A 20,707-nucleotide genomic window follows, 5' to 3' on the forward strand; every position below is an offset into this window, starting at 1 on the left:
GGGTGGAAAGGCTGATTTCCATGTTGTATATATTTTTGTTTATTGAAATATGGCACAAAATAAGCTGTTAACGGCCCTTAGAGCTGCACTGGCCAGCAACCCCCGAGTTAACCCAAGCCTGATCACAGGACAGTTTACAGTGACCAATGAACCTATCAATTGCTATGCCTTTACACTTCGGGAGGAAACTGGAGCACTGGCAGGAAGCCCATGCATGCACGGGGAGAATGTATGTCTATGAATCTCTTCATAACTTGACTGACTTCCATCACGTGGTCTCTCCGTCTTTTGCTGATGGGAAAATGTATATACAATAAGTAGGGGATATATATATAATTAATGTTCCTGTGTGAATAGTATTTGGAATTGGCTGGCAGCTAGTGGAACTTCAATTTTAAAATTCTCTTGATTTTTATTTCCCTTGTAACTTCACGTTTCCTTACCTTTGTAATCTTCTGTTGTGCTGCACCCATTGAGATTGTGGCCTCTCCCTAATTATTGACTGATTGAGAGACAGCGCAGAACAGGCCCTTCAAGCTGCAACACCCAGCATTCCCCCAGTTTAATCCTAGCCTAATTATGGGTCAGTTGACATTGACCAGTTAACCTACCAGCCAGTACGCCTTTGGACTGTGGGAGAAAACCAGAGCATGCAGAGGAAGCCCCACAGTCATGGGGGAAAATGTCCAAACTCCTTACAGACAGCAGTGGGAATTGAACCCGAGTCATCTTTACTGTAAAGCGTCGAGCTAACTACCACACTGCTGTGCTATTCTAACCTCTTGTGCATCCCCACAGGCAATTGCGTTCTCCTTAAAACCAACTTCTCTGATGGAGCTTTTGTTGCTGCCCTTTAATCGTGCTTAATAATGCTATTGTTAAGGGTGATTTTGAAGGTATTCACTTTCAAATGCTAGCTCATCTTTACTTTGAACCTCCTGATCAAGATGCCAAGATAGTGGTTTAGTTTGATGTTGCCGCAGTGCTGATGAAAAGTCATGCTGAACAAGATATTTACTCTCCACAGCACCAGTGATGTAGAAATTCAACCTAGTCTTCCTCCCTTCTCCCTCAGATTCACATGAAGACCATGCCTGCAGCCATGTATAGACTGCTGACAGCTCAAGAACAGCCTGTTTACATCTGAAAGGACGACAAACCCTGCCCCGGTGTGCAAAGTGGAAGTGTCTGTGTGGTTTGATTGTGTTCACCATTGCTGCATTTCTGCAGCTGCAGAAACTATAATTTTTTTTAAACATGTTTTGTTTGACAAAAAAAATCTGTAAAAAAAAAATTCAAATCTTTGCCTTTCAGACATGCAACTTTGTGCGGTTTATATAGAAATAAATGTAAATATATTCTCGCAGATTAATTCTCACCAAGATAACACAGAATTAGTAACTGGGCACCTATATAGCTTGATGTTCTTTAAGAGAGGGCTCTTATGCAGAACTAGATCAATGCAGGTGAGTGACTATGACATTGGGAAATATATTTAAAGCTAAACAAACTGATAAGCATTTACAAAGTATCTAAAAGTATGTCTGATTTGGAAATTCCTAGATCTTTCCTAATTATATTTTAAAATATTCCTGAAGAATTCTCTTAATCTGTTATTCTTTTACCTCATTGAGATGTTCCAACATGCACTGGAGTGTTTGTAAAGAATTTATTTTGACAATCCTATCCAAGTCGGAGTTTGAAGCCATTCTCTGAAGTTAAGGGCAGATCTAATATAATTTCTGTGTCACCACTTTTCAATCTTAAAAAGAAGTTATGGGCTGTGAATTTCTAATTCAAGTTGGTAAAAAGCAGAGATTAAAAGCATGGAGTGCTTTGCAGTTCCGTTCTTGTAACATCTGTCACATGAAACTAATCATTAACAAACTCTTGGTTGAACTAATGTTTTGTTTTGGAAATTAAATGCAGAGACCTAGGGTTGAGGTGTAAATGAGTTAAAAACAGTTCCAATAGATGATCTTAAACTATATTAAGTAAAATGTTAGCAGCAAATTTGCTGAGTCCTGCCAAGTTCTGTACTTCTAAACCTGATCTGAGACCCTAGTCTACATTATAGACAGCATCTAATTCAGTGCTGGGGTATTTAACGTGCACACTCTTGTTCCTCTATATCTCCCATTAACAAATACCAAGCCAGTGTATCAGCTTGAGTTCTATGTTGTTTAACTTGAAACCATTTGATTTTCTACACACATCTCCACTTAATAGATTGTTGTGTCAATTGTAGCCAGTTTTATGTCACTGTTGGGAGTGAGCATTTAATAGAGCAGAACCTTAACCACTGTACGTAATAAGGATGTAGTGTGGAGCAAGTGATAGCACTGTTCTGCACTGTAGTGACACTATGCCTATTCCAACAGGAGCTTGATTCATTGAGGTTAGTATTTAGGTGAGCAGTGATCATTGAAGTTTCTAGCACAGAAGATGGTCATTTCACCTTCTGTCACAGATGGGTGTGAAAGAACTATCCAGCCTAATCCCATTTCTCAGCTCTGTCCTGCTCGCCCAACCAGTGAATTTCCACTTATGATCATCGCACTTTATAGATTAACTTCCATATGATTAAAGTGTTAGAACAGAGTGTCCTTACACATTCCAGCAACAGGAGATTCCCGGAATTTTATTGGAACATCAGAGGCATTCCCATTTCCAGGCATGAGGCTAAATTAATGATGACCAGAGTAATTTGAGGGTGAATATACTGAAAATGCCAGAGTTTCTCTCTAGTTCAGGTGAATACTCAATTCCTATGTTTACACACAAGATTAAAGTGTTAACCTGCACAGCTCTGTCACAGCATTACTTGAAGTTATTAAAATGACATGGCACAACCTAAAGGGTTTCATTCAATGATACGTTTGTTAATATCTATAACTAATACTTACACATGCCGATGTGAACTTAATGTAAATATTTTATGCAGTACTAGAATATACTTTTTTGTCATTTGGTGCAATAGAATATAAGATATCAGGAGATTATAACACAGCAACATAATGTTCTACTTTGTAATGTTGTTTGAAGTATGTCAGCTATTCATTATTATCATATTAATGCCGTAGTTCATAATCCAGTATTTTTTGAGGATTATCTTTTGTGTTTGTAATACAGCGACAATGTTTATTTATTTATGTTACTGTTAATGGTTTATTTTTCAGGGAAGGGGGAAAAGCGAGTGATGCGTGTAATGATTTGTACTCCTTAACATTTTTTCTCTCAATTGCAAAGAGGGAAAATAGTATTCAAATGTGTTGAGTCTGCAAAAAAAATTTTAATGTTTCTGAAAGAATTTCACCCATGGTTTCTGCTTCTGAACCCGTGCAAGAGTATCAGCCAGCAACTGTGAACACTTCTGTATGCATTGAAGTCAAGAGGACCAAATTGTTTTCAAGTGATATGGTGTTCCTGGTAAGGCGAAAGTTTCTAGCCTTCCCGACATGCTGCAGTTCTTCTGGTGAAGGATCTCCCCCAGTGTTGTTAGGAAGAGATTTCCAGCATTTACAGTCAGGATTGCGACCCATTGTAGGGGGAATTTGCAGCTGGTGTTCCCATTTCACCTTTTGCCCTTGGTAGTGAAGGTTGCGTGTTTGAGCGGTATTGCTAGAGAAGATTTTATGAGTAGCCGGAGTGCATTTTGTTCATGTTACACATTGTGACCATGGTGTGTCATTGGCAGAGAGTGTGAATGTAAATGAGGGCTTAATTGTGGAGGTGTGGGGAAGTGTTTGCATCTGGCAGCCAATATTCTCGCACATATTTAGCACTGGGGACCAAAAGCAGATATCTCTTTTGTTAATTCTTCAAAATGCTGAACTGTAAAGATGAAAAAGAACCCCAAGTAATCAATGTTCATTGTGCAGTTTTCATATGACAGATGATGGATGCAGTAGGGTGGAGTTTACCTCTTAGTGATCATTGATCAGAGGTTGGGGGTCTCCAAAGGGGACCTTTGCTCCCTTCATCTTGGGCTAGGGGTTTGCCTGTTCCCTATTTTGGATGAAACTGCCCAATTGGACAGATATGTCAGTTCAGGGCTTGAGCTGGGGTGTAGGGAGCCGTATGATAGCATAGGGTATCCTTTTCCTGTCCCTCAGCAGTTCTCACATGCCTGGCAACCTTCATGTGATTTCCCTGCCTTTACCAGTCATTCTTTGGTGAAAGCCAGCATACACTGAACTCCTCTGGCATGCCTATCAGAAGCGGCCTTTCCCCTAAACTAGACAGGCTGGCTAGCGTTCAGATCGTCTGAAAGTCTTTCAGTCCTCTAAGGCTAGGTCTGGAGTCTCCCAAGGTTACAGGAACAGGAAGTGGCCTTTTAATGCCAGGGGACTACAGGTATATAGATCTAACTCCATATAGCTGCTCACCTTGGGTATCTCAGTATCTTTGTTTAGCAGAAATCTAATTGGTTTTGGCATCAATGGCCATTGGCAGAAGTGTTCCAGGTTTTTATCACCTTCTGCTTTTAAATAGTTTCTTGGCTGCTCTCTTGAAAGGCCTGCTTTACCTGGACCTTCTTTCTCTAGGAGAGCACTGTGCAAAAATCCTTCAGAGAAATCTTCCAGGGGATGGTGGAGGGGAAGGATCAATAGGATCAATCCCCCTGCCCCCTCCCCCCCCCGCCACACACACCTTATTTAAAAAGTGATGATCATACTGGGTGGGATTAAAAGGTGGGTAGGGGGCCTTGTGATGAAACCCTCTAAGAACGGGTCAGAGAGTTATCAATCTCACAAACTGTTAGGAGGCCAATTCTAGCAGGCTGTGAAGAGCTGGGAGTGGTTTGAGTAGAGCAGTTTGACAGATGTGCTAAGTGAAACCCTAAATTGGTATCCAGGGAAATCCAAACCATGTGTTACGGCACGTTATGGAAGTGTATACTGTGGGCATTGCATCATTTCAGTGTGTGATAGTCAAAAAAATTATAGCAATAAGATTAGAAACTGATGAATTGAAATCCATTCCCTCCAGGTCCTTTTGTAATTTGAAAGTGTGTTGAGAGATAGTGACTCTTCCTAACAAGAAACCACAGTAAAATTTTAGCAACACCACGGTGCGTAATGGCGCTCTGATTCATTAAAAACATCTGGAAAACACTTCGACCATCTTAATGATAAGACTGGATTAGTAATTAGCAAGCCCATTGTGACTGAATGGTGCCATGGATAATTAATGTTATCTCCCAGCTACAGGGAACCAGGTTTGATCCTATCCTTAGCTGCTGTCTTTGTGGAGTATCTGTTTTCTCAGAGAATACATGGATTTCCTCCCACATCCCAGAGATGTGCATGTTGGTAGGTTCACTAGCTCTGTAAATTACCCCTAGAGTAGGTGAGGGACAGGAGAATTGGTGGGACTTGAGGGGCATGTGAGAGGGAGAGAGGTTGTGGGGAGGTGTGGGTTAATGGATCTAATGAATGTAAACTCAGAGCCAGCATGGATCTTCAGACAGATAGCCTTCTGTGTTTTTTTTAAAAAGTCAAATTAATTGGAGATGTTAGTCGAAATCCCAATGTCTTCTTAATTAAGTGAATAAATCTGGCATTGGTAATGGCAGGCAATAAACTAGTGGATTAATATAAAGCCTTTGTTGGCCACCTGATCTTCAGGGCAGATAGGTGGGGAAATCGGAGGCCTACATCCTGGAAATGTACAGAGTGGGAAAAACATGCTGTGTCAGGCAGCCTCTGTAGGAGAGGGAAAGGAACACAGCTGAAGTTACTGTTGACCCACCCCAGGAGCTGACTGAGGTATTCTCCAATATCTCTCTTTGTTTTGGTTTTCTGACATTAGCACTTGTCCATTTTCAGTACATTTACTCATCCCTTTGATATATTAAGCCACTGTGTAATAATATTCGAGGTACGGTTTGGTTTGTCTGAAAGTGCCTTGAGAAAGGGCCTGTTAGTAACTTTGCTACTTTTTACTAAGTTTAAAACACAAAACTAGCAGCACGTGACTGATTTCACCTGAGCTGATGTTCAAACAGTGTGATTGGATTGTACCTGTGGAGGAGGGCGTGCAAATACCCCTGAGATTCTTGCTGACCTTCCTGTTTCAGTTTACTACACGTCTGTCCTATGACTGACGTTTCCACATATTGCCTCTCTGTAGCTGCTGTGCTGTGTGTTGCATGTATTTACCTCTGTTACAGTGTTCAGGCACTGTTAGCACAGGGCATGTGTCTCACAATTCTTGACCAATAAAACTTATCAGAAACAACTGTGCACCATCTTAATTTCCTATTGACAAAGAGCCTTTTGTTGACTTTTGTAACAGAAGATTACTGTAAGTCATTTAAGATGGTGACTTTTACAATGATGGAAGTAAATTTACTGCAACTATTTTTTGTTGACTTTTCTGGTGTGAGAGCATCAAGCTGGAACAAATCTCCCAAGATAGAAGTCACATGGATGCTGGAATACAGGTAAACTTAGCAGTTGTAGGAAATGTGGTAACCAATTCTTTTAGCCAAATATGGCAGGTGAAGTTTCTCAATCCCTCTTCAAAATGCAGTTCCATCTGTTTACACAGGACAAGAGTTTGACATAGGGGAGCCACTGTTCTACATTAAGTTAACAGTGGCAGAGGACACCTGGCTCCAGTTTTGAGTATTGACCAACAGTGAAATGTAAATTTTCTTGATGCATATTTCTCAGTGTGTGGTTAGCCTAACATGCAGCAAGATGATTATGCAGTTTGTGTGTGTGTGTACACACACACACACACACATATATACATACACACATTTGCTAAACTTTAAATTATAAATTGCTGTAAAATGCAACAGAGATAATTTTGTCACACAAATGTACCATTGGGTCTTTTCTGTCCTAAGCAGCTCGTAGGCTTTCATTAATCAGTTTTCAATCAGAATGAGATTAATAAGGCTGAAGGTATAACTCTTGCATCTGGTATGTGTAAACAGCAACAAAACTCATTAGTTTTTTGGAGAGTTTATAAATGCAACATTTGTATGTCGAATTTATTTGCTTTTGTTTATGGTCAGCACTCTTAAAATGCATCTGCAGAGAAGAACCCCATTTTGAAGACAACGTAGTACTTTGATAATTCAGTGCAGTAAAGGTAACAGAAATCATCAGAGTTATTTCAATTTATACCTGTTCAGAAGGGTAACTCCTTAATTTCTGTTTCAAATCAAGACGCAAGGAACAGGGTAGGTCACTGAAATTTCTCTATCAAAACTGGGCAGAAAGTGTCAAGAGATTTAACTTAATGACAATAAGAGCTGAGGAATCCGAACAACTAAATATTTCAGCATCATAAACGGCAAATTTTATTAATTTGTCATTTGAGTTAAGGGCACTTGGAGTTTGTGCTGCACCTCATTGTTATATTCACATGTTGATTTCCAGTATGTTAGGTATGGCTCTAATTAAGCTTCTCCTCTGTGTATTGTACTATCATCTTGAAATTATAGCCATCCTGGCATCTGTTGCTTCAGCTTTCAGACAGAGTTTTGGCTCAAATCGCACTCAGAAATGTTTGGCATGGTTACAGCACTGTCTCTTGTATCACACCGACGAGACTGTGGGGCCTTTCCTGCTGGCCTTTGACCACCCTTCCTCGGGTTACCGGCCGCTGCTCGCCGACAGCACACGTGCTCAGATCTCCACAGCTTTGTAGATGGAGTAGCCGTGTGCGCCTTTGTGTCTGGGTCACCTCCCTGCGCATTACAGTGTGTTGCAAGCTGCCTGTGATCGCCTATCCCAAAAAAAAAATTCTTTAGGTTACCAGGTGCATACAAATTCAGCCCCTCAAGTTGGTTCAGTCATTCAATAAGATCAACTCTTAATTTCCATCAATGCCTACTAATCTTTGCTTATCAAGAATCTGTCTAGCTTGAGGGTAGTGAAAGCACGTTCCAAAGGCACAATTCTCAGGAAGGTATTCCACCTCATCTCTGAATTAGGTAGGTGACCCCTTAGTTTCAGAGACACAAAAGACTGCGGGAATCTGAAGCAAAAAACATCTGCTGGAGGATCTCAAGAGTCAAAGGACATCAATGGAAGAAAAGGGATTGTTAACGTTTTGGGATTGAAACTGTCCTGCGGCAGTTGCAACCTGAAATCTTGATAGTTTCTTTCCTCCCGTTGATGCAGCCCACCTCACTGAGTTCCTCTGGCGGGTGATTTATTACCCCTTATTTTTTTTCAACAGGAACCTCTAGTTCCAGAATCTAGCTCTGGATTCTTCCAGAAGAGAAAACATTTCCTCCATATTCACCGTGTCAAGTCTACTTGGAGAATAGGCCCCTGAAAGCAAAATACTGCAGCTATCTACCTGAGAATGGTAGTGTGGATGGGAGAGCAGTAGTTTCTACTGGTCTAGCACTTTTCATATCGCTAAGACATTTCTATATTCATACAAATTCAAATTTCATCTCTATTGCAATCAATTTCCACCCTCCCCCACCTGGTGTCACCTGCTATCTGCCAGCTTGTCCCCCTCCCCTTCCCCCACTACATTATTCTGTCTTCATCCCCCTTCCTTTCCAGCCCTGGTGAAGGGTATTGCCTCAAAACATCAACTGTTTATTCCATCTATAGGTCCAGCGTTTTGTGTGAGTTACCCAAGATTTCCAGCAGCTGCAGGATCTTTTGTGTTTATGATGTGCTGCATGAAAATTATTTCTCTGCAACATTTAATGTGATGTACTGTAAGTCCACATTCACCTACCAGTGGAAACCTTTCCTTTGTTTACTGTGTCAACACCTTTCACGTTTTTCGAGCTGCAGCCTGTCTGTGTAACTGAAGTCCCTCAGCCCTGGATCACTGGTAAACCCCTCCCCATACACATTCTCTTCTAAGTGAAACACCCTCCATACCCAGTCCTGATGCATTCATGTACAGGAGAACTTTTAAACCCTTAAATGTAGTCGCATCTTTAAAGAAAATCCTGGAGTAACAAAATACAGAATTTCATTAATGCAGAAAAATGTCAGTTATTTGTTGTAATGAAAACAAAAAATATGCTACATAGACTGCGTAGCTGACAACTTAATGTTGGGCTTCACGTGTAGCTGGCCAGAGACATGGTTCAGAGTGGGATAGAGAACTACTGTGACAGGTGACTGGAAGTTCTCAGCAATCCATAGGGATCAACTATCAATGCTCCACAAAGGGGTACCTCGCCATTCTCCTCTGTGGAGAGGATCACCTTGTGAGCACCGTATGCAGTACAGTAGGTTGGAGGAAGTGAAAATGGAAGGTAGTTTTGATCCTCAGATGGTGGGAAGGAACAAGGTAATAAGACTAGTGATGGATCTCTTGGAAAGAGTGATCATAGTATGATTGAATTTTGCATACAGATGGAGGATGAAATAGATCTAAAACTAGTGCATTATGCTTGAACAAGGGAGGAGTGGGCTAATGTGGATTGGGAGCACAAGCTATTTGGTAGGACAGTTGAGGAACAGTGGAATACTTTTAAAGAGATTTTTCACACTGCTCAACAACAGTATATTCCAGTCAAAAGTAAGGACAGTAAGTGTGGGGAGAGCCAGCCTTGGATAACTAAGGGTATAAAAGATAGTATCAAATTAAAAGCTCATGGGTACAAAGTTGCAAAGGGTAGTGGGAGTCTAGAGGATTGGGAAAACTTTAAAAAGCAACAGAGAACAACTAAACAAGAAATAAGGAAAGGGAAGATAGAGTATGAAAGTAAATTAGCACAAAATATAAAAACAGATTGCAAAAGTTTTTATAAAAATATAAAGTGGAAGAGGGCGGCTAAGGTCAACGTAGGTCGTTTGGAAGACGAGAAGGGGAAATTGATATTGGGTGATAAGGGAATGGCAGAATGACTATTTTGTGTCGGTCTTCACGGTGGAGGACACATCTAATAATGCCAAAGAATGATGTTATGGACTAAATGGGAGGTGAGGACCTCAATAAGATCACTGTCACTAAAGAGATAATGATGAGCAAGTAGAGGGCCTGAAGGTAGATAACTCCCCTGTTCCTGATGGGATGCATCCCAGAGTGCTGAGGGAATTGGCGGAGGTTATAGTAGATGCGTTGTTAATCATTTACCAAAACTCTCTAGACTCTGGGCAGGTCCAGGCGGATTAGAAGACAGCAAATGTCACGCCACTTTTAAAAAAAGGATGTAGGCAAAAGACTGGCAACTATAGGCCAGCTAGCTTAACATCTGTAGTCGGGAAAGTGCTTGAAGCTGTCATTAAGGAAGAAATAGCAAAACATTTAGAAAGGAGTGGTTCATTAGCCAGATGCAGCATGGATTCAGAAAGGGCAGGTCCTGTTTGACAAACTTACTGGAGTTTGTTGAGGACTTAATGAGTGTAGTGGATAGAGAGGAACAGGTGCATGTTGTATACTTGGATTTCCAGAAGGCGTTCGATAAGGTGCCGCACAAGAGACTTATAAATAAGATACCAATGCATGGAGTCGGAGGAAGTGTATTGGCATGTATAGTGGATTGGTTAACCAATAGAAGGCAGTTTCTCTGGTTGTCAGTCAGTGGTGAGTGGGGCGCTGCGGGGGTCGGTGCTGGGCTGGCCTGTACTTGCTGGAATTCAGAAGAATAAGAATAAATTGAAACCTACTGAATATTGAAAGACCTGGAGAGGGTGAATGTGGAAAGGATATTACAAATAATGGAGAGTCTAGGACGAGGAGACAAAGCCTTAGAATGGAAGGATGTCCCTCTTGAGCAGGGATGAGGAGAAATTTCTTTAGCCAGAGGACAGTGAATCGGTGGAATTCATTGCCATAGACTGCTGTTGGAGACCAAGTCATGAGGTATATTTAAAGTTGAGATTGATAGATTCTTGATTAGTAACAGCATCGAAGATTACGGAAGGAATGCAGGACAATGGGTTTGAGAGGAAAAATAAATCAGCCACGATCAGATGGTCAATTGGCAGAGCAGAACTAACAGGCCAAATAGCCTAAACTCTGCTCCTATGTCATATGGTAAACTGACCTCTTGACCTCACAATCTACCTTATGACCTTGCACCCTTTATCTATCAACACTGCACTTTCTCTGTAATTGTCGCACTTTATTCTGAATTCTTTTATTGTGACAGACAAACAGATGGCTATGTTGGAGAGAAGCGCTAGAATGATCTTGGTCATGGTGGGTTTTAGGGTCTATACTGTTCTATGTTCTTACCTTGTCAACTCAATGTACAGCGTAATGAATTGATCAGTATGAACTATCTGCACCTTGGTACATAATAAATCAAGTTACCAGAATATTCTCCCTGTATTGAACTACTATTCAAACCCACAACTTGTTAATCTAAGCTCGGATGTGATCCACTTAGAATACAGGAGAAGCCACACATCCAAACAGTCTGAGCTGCTGCTCTGTATCCATGAGTTCCCTCCACTCCATCAAACTACTTTTAGTGCGATCACATCCTGGTTCAATAAAGTGAAGCTGTGGCTTAAATGACCCCCGAGCTGATTTAGTCTATGGCATGGTTAAAGTTAAAGTCTGTCCCGAGCCTTGTGGCCCATTAAGCTGGTGCTTATGCCAGTTTCTGTGGCGTGAAGCGACTGAGAGTACAAGACTCCCCCCACCCCCCAGATAGGACGCCAGTCTATCGTGAGGTTAACCCCCAGCATTTGCCGGTACCCATTTTCAGCTGGGTGGACTGGAGCAGTGTGTGGTTAAGTGCCCTGCTCAAAGACACAACATGCTGCCTCGGCCGAGACTCGAACCCACGATCTTTAGATCGTGAGCCCAATGCCCTAACCACTTGGCCACACACCACACCTATGGCATGGTAAGGGAGGATAATGGTAATACTGCACAGAGAGAAGCAAAGTTACAAGGAGTGCTCCTTACCTGCTCAAGAATATTGGCACTCGCCACAGCCTCTTCCATATGTTCCTCATCTGACTGTAACACTGACCTAATACTGTCCACCAGTTCCTGCACTTCAGGAGTCATGCTGCATGACGAATGCTTTAAGAAGCTGGCCACCAACAACTTGGTGTCTCTGTAGCTGGTGTAATCCACCAGTGACCTTGGCCTTGACCTGGGGCTTCTCGACCTGCGGCCTCTGCGCAAGGTCACAGCCTGAACCTCGGACCTCTCGTCAGTTTGCGTTGCGGCCTCACAGCTCACCACCAGCTCTGTGAGAGACAATAAGCGATGTTTGTGAGATGCTGGAAAAACAATAAAGGAGGCAGACTTAACTCATGACAATGGTAGCAAGGGTTTGGTGCAGGAATGTGGAAAAACCACAAATATCTATCCCATGAGATCGGCATCACAAATTGGATTTCATAGGAGGGGAGTGATATGAAGAGCACTGGATTCTATGAAACTGAAGGATCAATCTTGGGGATAAAACTATACCAGCATTTAAAGAATCATCCAATTGTGTAATGAAGAGTTGATGCACATTCCTAATACCTAAGGATCTGGAGAGGTGAGCATCAGGAAGACAGTTTCCGATGAAGGGTGGATTTGAGGCTAGCGCTCCTGTTAGAAAACACCAGGGAATAGGTTCTACTGGAGTTGGCAAGCCTTGAGTAAGGGGTGTCAGGTCTCAAGACCCTTCTCTCTACAGGCAGTTTCACAGTACCTCACTGGGTTGCCTGTAGTTTTTATTACTTATATCTGGAGATAACGCACAGTACAGGCCATTCCAGCCCTACAGGCCCATGCCACCCGATCAGCCTACCAACCAGAACATGGGGAGAAACTGGAGGAAACCCATGAGGTAACTACGAGAACATGCATCTTTACAGACAGCGGCAGAATTGAAATCAGATCGCTGTGCTTCCGTAGCATTACACCAACCACTAACAGCGATAAGATAACCACTACACCCCATTGCCGGGTGTTAATGGCATCCTTCAGACCAGCACAGAACACACATCGGCTGAGACCCCAGAGGCTGCAGTTGCTGGAATCTAGACTGAAAAAGAAAACGGGAGCAAATAGATGGATCAGGCAGCATCTGGACACATTTGCTGAGGACTGGTATGGGTTCTAGTGTGGGCTTGTACAGATCTCAGAAGTGGCTAAGTTAATGATTCCAACAGGGGTTCTGTGTTGAATATACTGTAGACACAAGTACATGTATGCACAGGAAAATATATACATGCAAGGAAATTTTTTCAGTGAAATCTTACTTGAATCACAGACACATAGCATTAGAGACACAACATTCACAAAGAAAGACAAGAAGTCCATTTTAGTGCAAAGTCGTCATGGTTATTACTAAACTGAGATAGTGATTAGGTTTATGGCAGTAAGTTTAAGAACTGAATGGTTGAAAGGAAGAAGCTGTTCTTGAACACAAAACATCTAGCTAATGGGCAGGGAAATAAAATTACAATCCTTTATGCATGAAGGGGCTTAAGCCATTAAGGAACACCAGACTGCTTCCCTCTCCCCCACCCCCAGTGGAGCAGGAAGGTGCTCATCATTACTCGTATCTCAGTCATTGGTTTCCTCCGCATGCTCTGGTTTCCTCCCATAGTTTAAAGATGTACCAGTGGGTCACTGGTCATTGTAAATCATCCTGTGATTAGGCTGGGGTTTCCTGGACAGCATGGCTGTATCCCAATCAATCAATCAATAAGTAAATAAGTAAGTAAGTAAGTGTAAAGAACGATAGCAGATGAGGAGAGAGCCCTTCCCAGTTAAATAAATACACAGGATTTACCATCAGTCAATGCAATGTCTTCATCTAATACTTCTAACATTTAATACATCCCAAAAAGCATTATCACATAAAATGATGACTCCAGCTACATACGCTCATCGAAAGATATGGATGATATCAAAAGTGCAGGTGTTTATTGCCGAACCCTAACCCTGCCCCTGACCCTGAGCTGAAAAAGCAGTTACAAGGCACTGAATTGCATAGTAAGCAGCACATATTTCCATCCCCAGGAGCATTAGTCAAAAAGTGGAATTCTAAGACAGTTTGGTACTTTACAGGAATATTATTAGAATCACCTTTTTTTTTAAAAAAAATCACAAATTTAAGTGCTTCCTTGAATTTAAAATTTCCAACCATGGTAGGATTCAATCTTGTCTTTAAGATCAATGGTCCAGAACTCTGATGATTGGTTAAATTACTTAATCTCCATGTTTCCACACTCTGAGGTTAGATGAACAAACCAAAAGACTTTCTTATAAAGAGATTATACAGTCCTGTGTAGAACTCTCAGGCACCCCTGTTTTTTTTTATTATATATGGTTTCAGATGGTATGGCCTCCACAAGGCCCTGATCTCAGCATCAACCAGGCTGTCTGGGATTAGCTGGAGAGACAAAAGCAAGTGAGATCGCCAAAGTCTGTAGAATTGTGGCAAGTTCTCCAAGATGCTTGGAACAAGCTACCAGCTGATTTTCTTATAAAAATGCATGACAGTGGACCTAAGAGAATTGATCTGTTTTAAAGGCAAAGGGTGGTCACACCAAATATTGACTTGATTTTTTTTTTGCTGTTTATTGCTCTTTAGAGAATTTTTTGATATTTAGAAACTATTATTTTTAAAAGCATCTTCACTTAACAGATTTTTTTTACATGTGCCTAAGACTTGTGCACAATACTGTAACTTTAAATTAAAAAAATAAATAGCTTTATAAATTCAAAATTTAAATATATTTATCAGATCACCCTTTATAATCATCTTAGTTTTAAAGAAAGGAGCCCTAGCTTGCTCAGGGCCCCCCGGTAATTACATGCTGTAAATGCTGATGTCATTTCAGTAAATCTGTTAGAAAACTCCTGTGTCCCATATACTGTTTGTAACAGATAAGAAGTGAAGTATGATCCAGCAATGTTCTTCTCCACACCATTTGTTACCTTCTATTACTAGTTCCTGGAGCACTGGGTCACTGTTTGATCTTCTCACGCCAGACCTGCTTGACTTCCTGCATCCTGCTTCAGAGTTCCTGCTGCGGGCTGGGTGCACGATGCACAGCTGTAGGGGGTCGCTGAGGGAGCAACTTGGACCATTGCTGTCTGCAAGACAATGCAAGGAATTCTCAGCTGATGTTTAAACAGCAGCGCCAGCCACAGGACCACCTTATCCTCATCCACTGTGACTCGCTCACCTGTGATTAGTGGGTTATGGGTTCAAGTACTGCTTCAAGAGCCTTGTGCACTAAAATCCCCGGAATGAGGGAGTACGAGGGAACACTGCACTGTTGGAGGGGACATTAAATGAAGGCCCTCTCAGGTGGACATAAAATATCCCTTTGGCCATTACCTTGAGGAGCGGTAGCAGTCTTTCCCAGGTTGAATTATATAGCACAGAAACAATAAAAGAGAGGCTTAAAAGAAGTTTATAATATTACAAAAGGCATAGATAGAAATCATTCTCCTGTGGTCGAAAGGTCTACTGCTAGGAGGCATGTATTTGAGGTGAGATGGGGAAAGTTCAGAGAAGATGTGTGAGGCAAAATGATTTTGCACAGAGTGGTGGATGCCTGGAATGTGCTGCCAAGAGCAGAGGCAGGTATGAAATAGATGTTTAAGAGTCTCTTAGACAGGCATATGAATGTGCCAAGAATGGAGGGATTGGGTGTCGTTAACATAATGAGTTTGGCACCCGTTCCTGTGCTGTATTGTTCTGTGCTGTATGCTCTGAATCCCCACTGATCATCAATTTGCCATTTTAACTAATCTTATTTCATTTTCTCCACATTCCCCTCAACTCCCCCTCCCTGCTTACATTTCTATCACTCACCTACATATAAGGGGTAACTAATAAACCTACCACCTTGTGATGCAAGACAAAGTCAGAAACCCTGGAGGAAATTCACAATGTCACAGGCAGAATTCAAAGTACCTGTATGTCACCAGAGATCCATTTTCTTGCAACCATTCACAGTAAATATAAGAAACATGATAGAATCAATGAAAGACCACACCCAGCGGGACGGACAACCAACCAATGTGCAAAAGACAAGAAGTTGTGCAAATACAAAGAGAAAGAAAAAATAATAATAATTAATAAATAAATAAGTAGAGAACATGAGGAGAAGAAGAGTCCATGGGTTGTGGAAACAGTTCAGTGATGGGGTGAGTGGTCACCCCCCTTGGTTCAAAAGCCTGATGGTAATAATTGTTCCTGAACCTGGTGGTGTGGGGCCTGAGGCTCCTGTACCACCTACCTGATGGCAGCAGTGAGGACAGAGTATGGCCTGGATGGTGGGAGCCCTAGATAATGGATGCTGCTTTCCTGTGACAGCACTCCATGTAGATGTGCTCAATAGTGGGGAGGGCTTTACCTATGATGGACTGGGTCATATCCACTGCTTTTTGTGGGTTTTTCCATTCAAGGGCATTGGTGTTTCCATATCAGGCTGTGATGCATCCAGTCAATATACTCTCCACCACACATCTATAGATGTTGGTCAAAGTTTTAGATGACAAGCCAAATCTTCACAATCTTCTAAGAAAGAAGAGGCACTGCCATGCTTTCTTTGTAACGGCTCTTACATGCTGGACCCAGGACAGATCCTCTGAAATGATAACACCGAGGAATTTAAAGTTGCTGACCCTCTTCTCCTCTGATCCCCTGATGAGAACCTCCAGCTTCCTCCTCCTGAAATTAATAATCAGCTCTTTGGTCTCGTTAACATTGAGCAAGAGGATGTTGTAGCACCGCTCAGCCAGATTGTCTATCTCCCACCTATATGCTGATACATCACCACCTTTGATTCTATAAACGACAGTGAGCAAACTTAAATGGCATTGGAGCTATGATTAGCCTCTCAGTCATAAGGATAAGGTGAGTAGAGCAGGGGGCTAAGCACACAGCCTTGTGTGCACCTTTGCTGGTGGAGGTTGTGAAGGAGATGTTGCCAAACCGAACTGACTAGGGTCTGCAAGTAAGGAAATCGAGGATCCCATTGCACTAGGAGGTATTGAGGCCCAGGCCTTATTGATTAGCTTTGAGGGGGATAATATTATTGAATGCTGAGCTGTAGTCAATTAAGAGCATCCTGATGTATGCATCTTTGCTGTCCAGCTGTTCCACAGTTGAATGAAGAGCCAATGATAATGGCATCTGCTGTTGACCTGTTGTGATGGTAGGCAAAATGGGCTGGATCCAAGTCACTTCTCAGGCAGGAGTTGATATGTTTCATCACCAACCTCTCAAAAAACGTCATCACAGTGGATGCAAGTGCAACTAGATGATAGCCATTGAGCCAGGCTACCAATTCTTCTTAGGCACTGGTATAATCTAAGCCTTCTCCAGGCAGGTGGGTACCTCAGCCTGCCAAAGCAAGAAGTTAAAGATATTGGTGAACACTCCAGCCAGTTGATCAGCACAAGACTTTAGCACTCAGCCAGGTCCCCTGTCTGGGCCAAATGCATCCTGTGGGTTCACCCTCTCACATCGGCCTTAGAGACTGAAATTGGGGGCTGTGAGTGTTCAGGAAGGTTCCTCCATGTTTTGATGGTCAAAGTGAACATAAAAGGCATTGAGCTCATCTGGGAGTGAAGCCTTTTATTACCGATATCACTTGGTTTCACTCTGTAGGCAATGATAGCAATTCAAGCCCTGCCACAGCCGTCAGTGATTCAGATTCGGTCCGGAATTGCCATTCCACACATGAGATAGCTTTCCGGAGGTCATACCTGGACCTCTTGTATTTTACTTGGTCACTAGACCAGAATGCCACAGATCAACCCTCAGCAGGTTGCGGATCTGATGGTTCATCAGGGCTTCTAGTTGGGGAAGAAGCTGAACAATTTTGTGGGGACACACTAGTCCACAACTGCTTTTATAGAATCTGTGACAACCAAGATGTATTCCTTCAGATCCTCTGATGAGTCCAAACATGAGAATATTCAAACTCCACACAGAGATGCCCAAGGTCAGAATTTACTTCAATATGATCTTGCTCTTTACTGTTTACCTGCTCTACACTTTCTCTGTAGCTGTTACACTTCATTTTGCATTCTGTAATTGTTTTACTTTGTTCTACCTCAATACACTGTGTAATGATTTGATCTGTATGAACAGTATGCAATATGAGATTTTCATTGTATCTCGGTACATGTGACAATAATAACCAATTCCAATTCCAGAACTGGCGTCATAAGAGCCGTGAGGCAGCATCTCTACTGTGCTGCCCCAAAGCATTGCCCCAGTCTACAGCATAGTCATTATCATATTGATTATCAGCAACACTGTTTGTGGAATTGTCTTGTTAGTCATAGTCATACTTTATTGATCCCGGGGGAAATTGGTTTTCGTTACAGTTGCACCATAAATAATAAATAGTTAAACAGTAATATGTAAATTATGCCAGAAATAAGTCCAGGACCAGCCTATTGGCTCAGGGTGTCTGACCCTCCAAGGGAGGAGTTGTAAAGTTTGATGGCCACAGGCAGGAATGACTTCCTATGACGCTCAGTGCTGCATCTCTGTGGAATGAGTCTCTGGCTGAATATACTCCTGTGCCCACCCAGTACATTATGTAGTGGATGGGAGACATTGTCCAAGATGGCATGCAACTTGGACAGCATCCTCTTTCCAGACACCACCGTGAGAGAGTCCAGTTCCATCCCCACAACATCACTGGCCTTACGAATGAGTTTGTTGATTCTGTTGGTGTCTGCTACCCCCAGCCTGCTGCCCCAGCACACAACAGCAAACATGATCGCACTGGCCACCACAGACTCGTAGAACGACCTCAGTCTCCTCAGGAAATAGAGACGGTTCTGACCCTTCTTGTAGACAGCCTCAGTGTTCTTTGACCAGTCCAGTTTATTGTCAATTTGTATCCCCAGGTATTTGTAATCCTCCATGTCCACACTGACCCCCTGGATGGAAACAGGGGTCACCGGTACCGTAGCTCTCCTCAGGTCTACCAGCAGCTCCTTAGTCTTTAGTCTGTTAAATGGGCTGCCATTTTCCTATACTGTTGCCACCTCACTAGCAGTGAAGCACTAAGAACATCCCAATTTCCTGAAAAGAACCATCACAAAAGGTATCACAAGTAGTAAATTGTGTCATTGGCAGTTCGGGTTTGGGTAAATCACACTAGGAGTGATGCCAAAATGGAGAACTGGGGAGCAAAATATCTACAGCAGCCTTTGGATAACTCCAACACCAGAGCACTGGGAGGCTCTAGAAGCTCGAGCTATGGTTAACCTTAAAGAAATGGAGAGGTCATTAAGAAAAAGGAAGTCTTTCTCAGGAATTCTAAAGAACAAATGCAGTGTACAGGTACATCAAAGACTCCAACTCAAGGAATTCTTACAATTAAGGCTGGCCTTGGTGGTGATGAGGTAGGGTTATTGGTGGGGGGGGGGCAGTGGAGGATAAGTGTATTGGAATGTATAAATGTATTGGTAGTGTATTTGGAAACAACATCATCTACAGATTCATATACTATACTGTCCTGGAAGCATATTTAAACAAAAATGTTTGAAGATCTGAGAAGATACAGCTGATCAATATCTCGCACCTTTTATTAAATAGGTCCTTGTTGAGGAAAATGTAGAGATTTAGTAATACAGGGCAAAACCATAGGCTTGGCCATCACCTTTGCACATGTAGCTTTGTGAAGCCAAATGCTGAAGGGATTATGTCTTTGAAGAGTCTGTAAGTCTGGTTTCCATAACATTAGTGACAGGTAAACCAAGGAAGAAAACTGGGGACAAAAAACTTCTTTGAACGAGATTGCTTCAGAATTGTAGAAATGCCAATCATGAAGTAGAAGGAAAGGGTTCTCCAATGGACAGGCAAGATTCAGGCAGTCAGGTAATAATGAAGGGAATGCATGCATTCAGATTGGTCATGGATAGGCAGAGCATCACAAAGATGGATGTGTTGACCATCTAAAGGTGGATGGGTGTGGGAGGAGGTCATGTGAAGAAAATTCCACAAACACAGCCAACAAGGGTAGGAAATCAGCCAGGACAGCACTCTTGCTTTACCATCAGAAGCTGCACATGATGTTCGCTCCTGTTCTGTCTCTGTTGTCCTCGAATTCACCAAGCTTGGAACCTGGAACATATATTTACCAAGTTAAAATCAAATGTCCTCAAGATCCAATCCAATTTCAAAATCATATTTAAAATTCTCCCATATCTTCTCACACTGCAAGTGCAGAAAACAATTGGTGTTGGACACTGTCCTCTAAATTACTCTCATTTCTGAGTCAAACGGTTGTAAACTCAAATTCCACTCCACCAGCTTGAGCATTGGTTGATGCTTCAGTGCAGTAATGAGGGAGGGCTGCATTGTTGAAGTTATTGTCTTACCATGGGATCTTAAACAGAACCAGCCAATGCACTCTCGAGTGGATGGAAAAGCTCAGATGGCTATTGATTCAAAGAAGACACACAGCACAGAGGTACAGCCTGTAAAGCTCCTGCCACACAGTATGAGGGGGCATCCTGACCTCTTATCACTATGCCATCATAAGATGGCGACAGGTACGGTCGCAGCAGCCACTCCAGTTCCAATCAATGGTGAAATTTCTCATCCTGTTTGTGTGGAGTGGGACCTACTATAGCTACTCAGAGAAACCAACTTTAGAAGCGGAGTGCAAGGACACAGAGATGTAATAAGCACGCCGAATCTTTGCAAGACCCACTCCTGACAATTCTACTTCCTTTTGTCCAATCGCTAAAAAATAAGCTGGATATCCTGTGTCTGTGTCTGACCCAGCAAGAGATGAGAGACTGCCGCACACTC

General features: G+C 42.3%; 2 protein-coding genes across 13 annotated transcripts in view; one reads left to right on the forward strand and one right to left on the reverse strand.

The window, feature by feature from the left end:
- LOC134347038 (amyloid-beta A4 precursor protein-binding family A member 1-like) overlaps window positions 1–6,944 on the forward strand; it is a 199,336-nt gene extending 192,392 nt beyond the window's left edge. For all 10 annotated transcript variants that reach the window (XM_063049055.1, XM_063049057.1, XM_063049056.1 and 7 more), the window contains one exon: window positions 1,076–6,944. In XM_063049055.1, the coding sequence (XP_062905125.1) occupies window positions 1,076–1,147 (72 nt within the window). In that variant the 3' untranslated portion in view covers window positions 1,148–6,944. The remainder of the gene's footprint in view (window positions 1–1,075) is intronic.
- Window positions 6,945–7,294: 350 nt separating this feature from the next.
- Window positions 7,295–20,707, reverse strand: part of fam189a2 (family with sequence similarity 189 member A2) — a 108,691-nt gene continuing 95,278 nt past the window's right edge. For all 3 annotated transcript variants that reach the window (XM_063049067.1, XM_063049068.1, XM_063049066.1), the window contains 4 exons: window positions 19,945–20,014; window positions 14,848–15,006; window positions 11,863–12,152; window positions 7,295–7,746 (listed from right to left, as the gene is read on the reverse strand). In XM_063049067.1, coding sequence (XP_062905137.1) covers window positions 7,537–7,746; window positions 11,863–12,152; window positions 14,848–15,006; window positions 19,945–20,014 — 729 coding nt within the window. In that variant the 3' untranslated portion in view covers window positions 7,295–7,536. The remainder of the gene's footprint in view (window positions 7,747–11,862; window positions 12,153–14,847; window positions 15,007–19,944; window positions 20,015–20,707) is intronic.

The sequence above is a fragment of the Mobula hypostoma genome, chromosome 5, assembly GCF_963921235.1.
Source record: "Mobula hypostoma chromosome 5, sMobHyp1.1, whole genome shotgun sequence".
NCBI lineage: Eukaryota > Metazoa > Chordata > Chondrichthyes > Myliobatiformes > Myliobatidae > Mobula > Mobula hypostoma.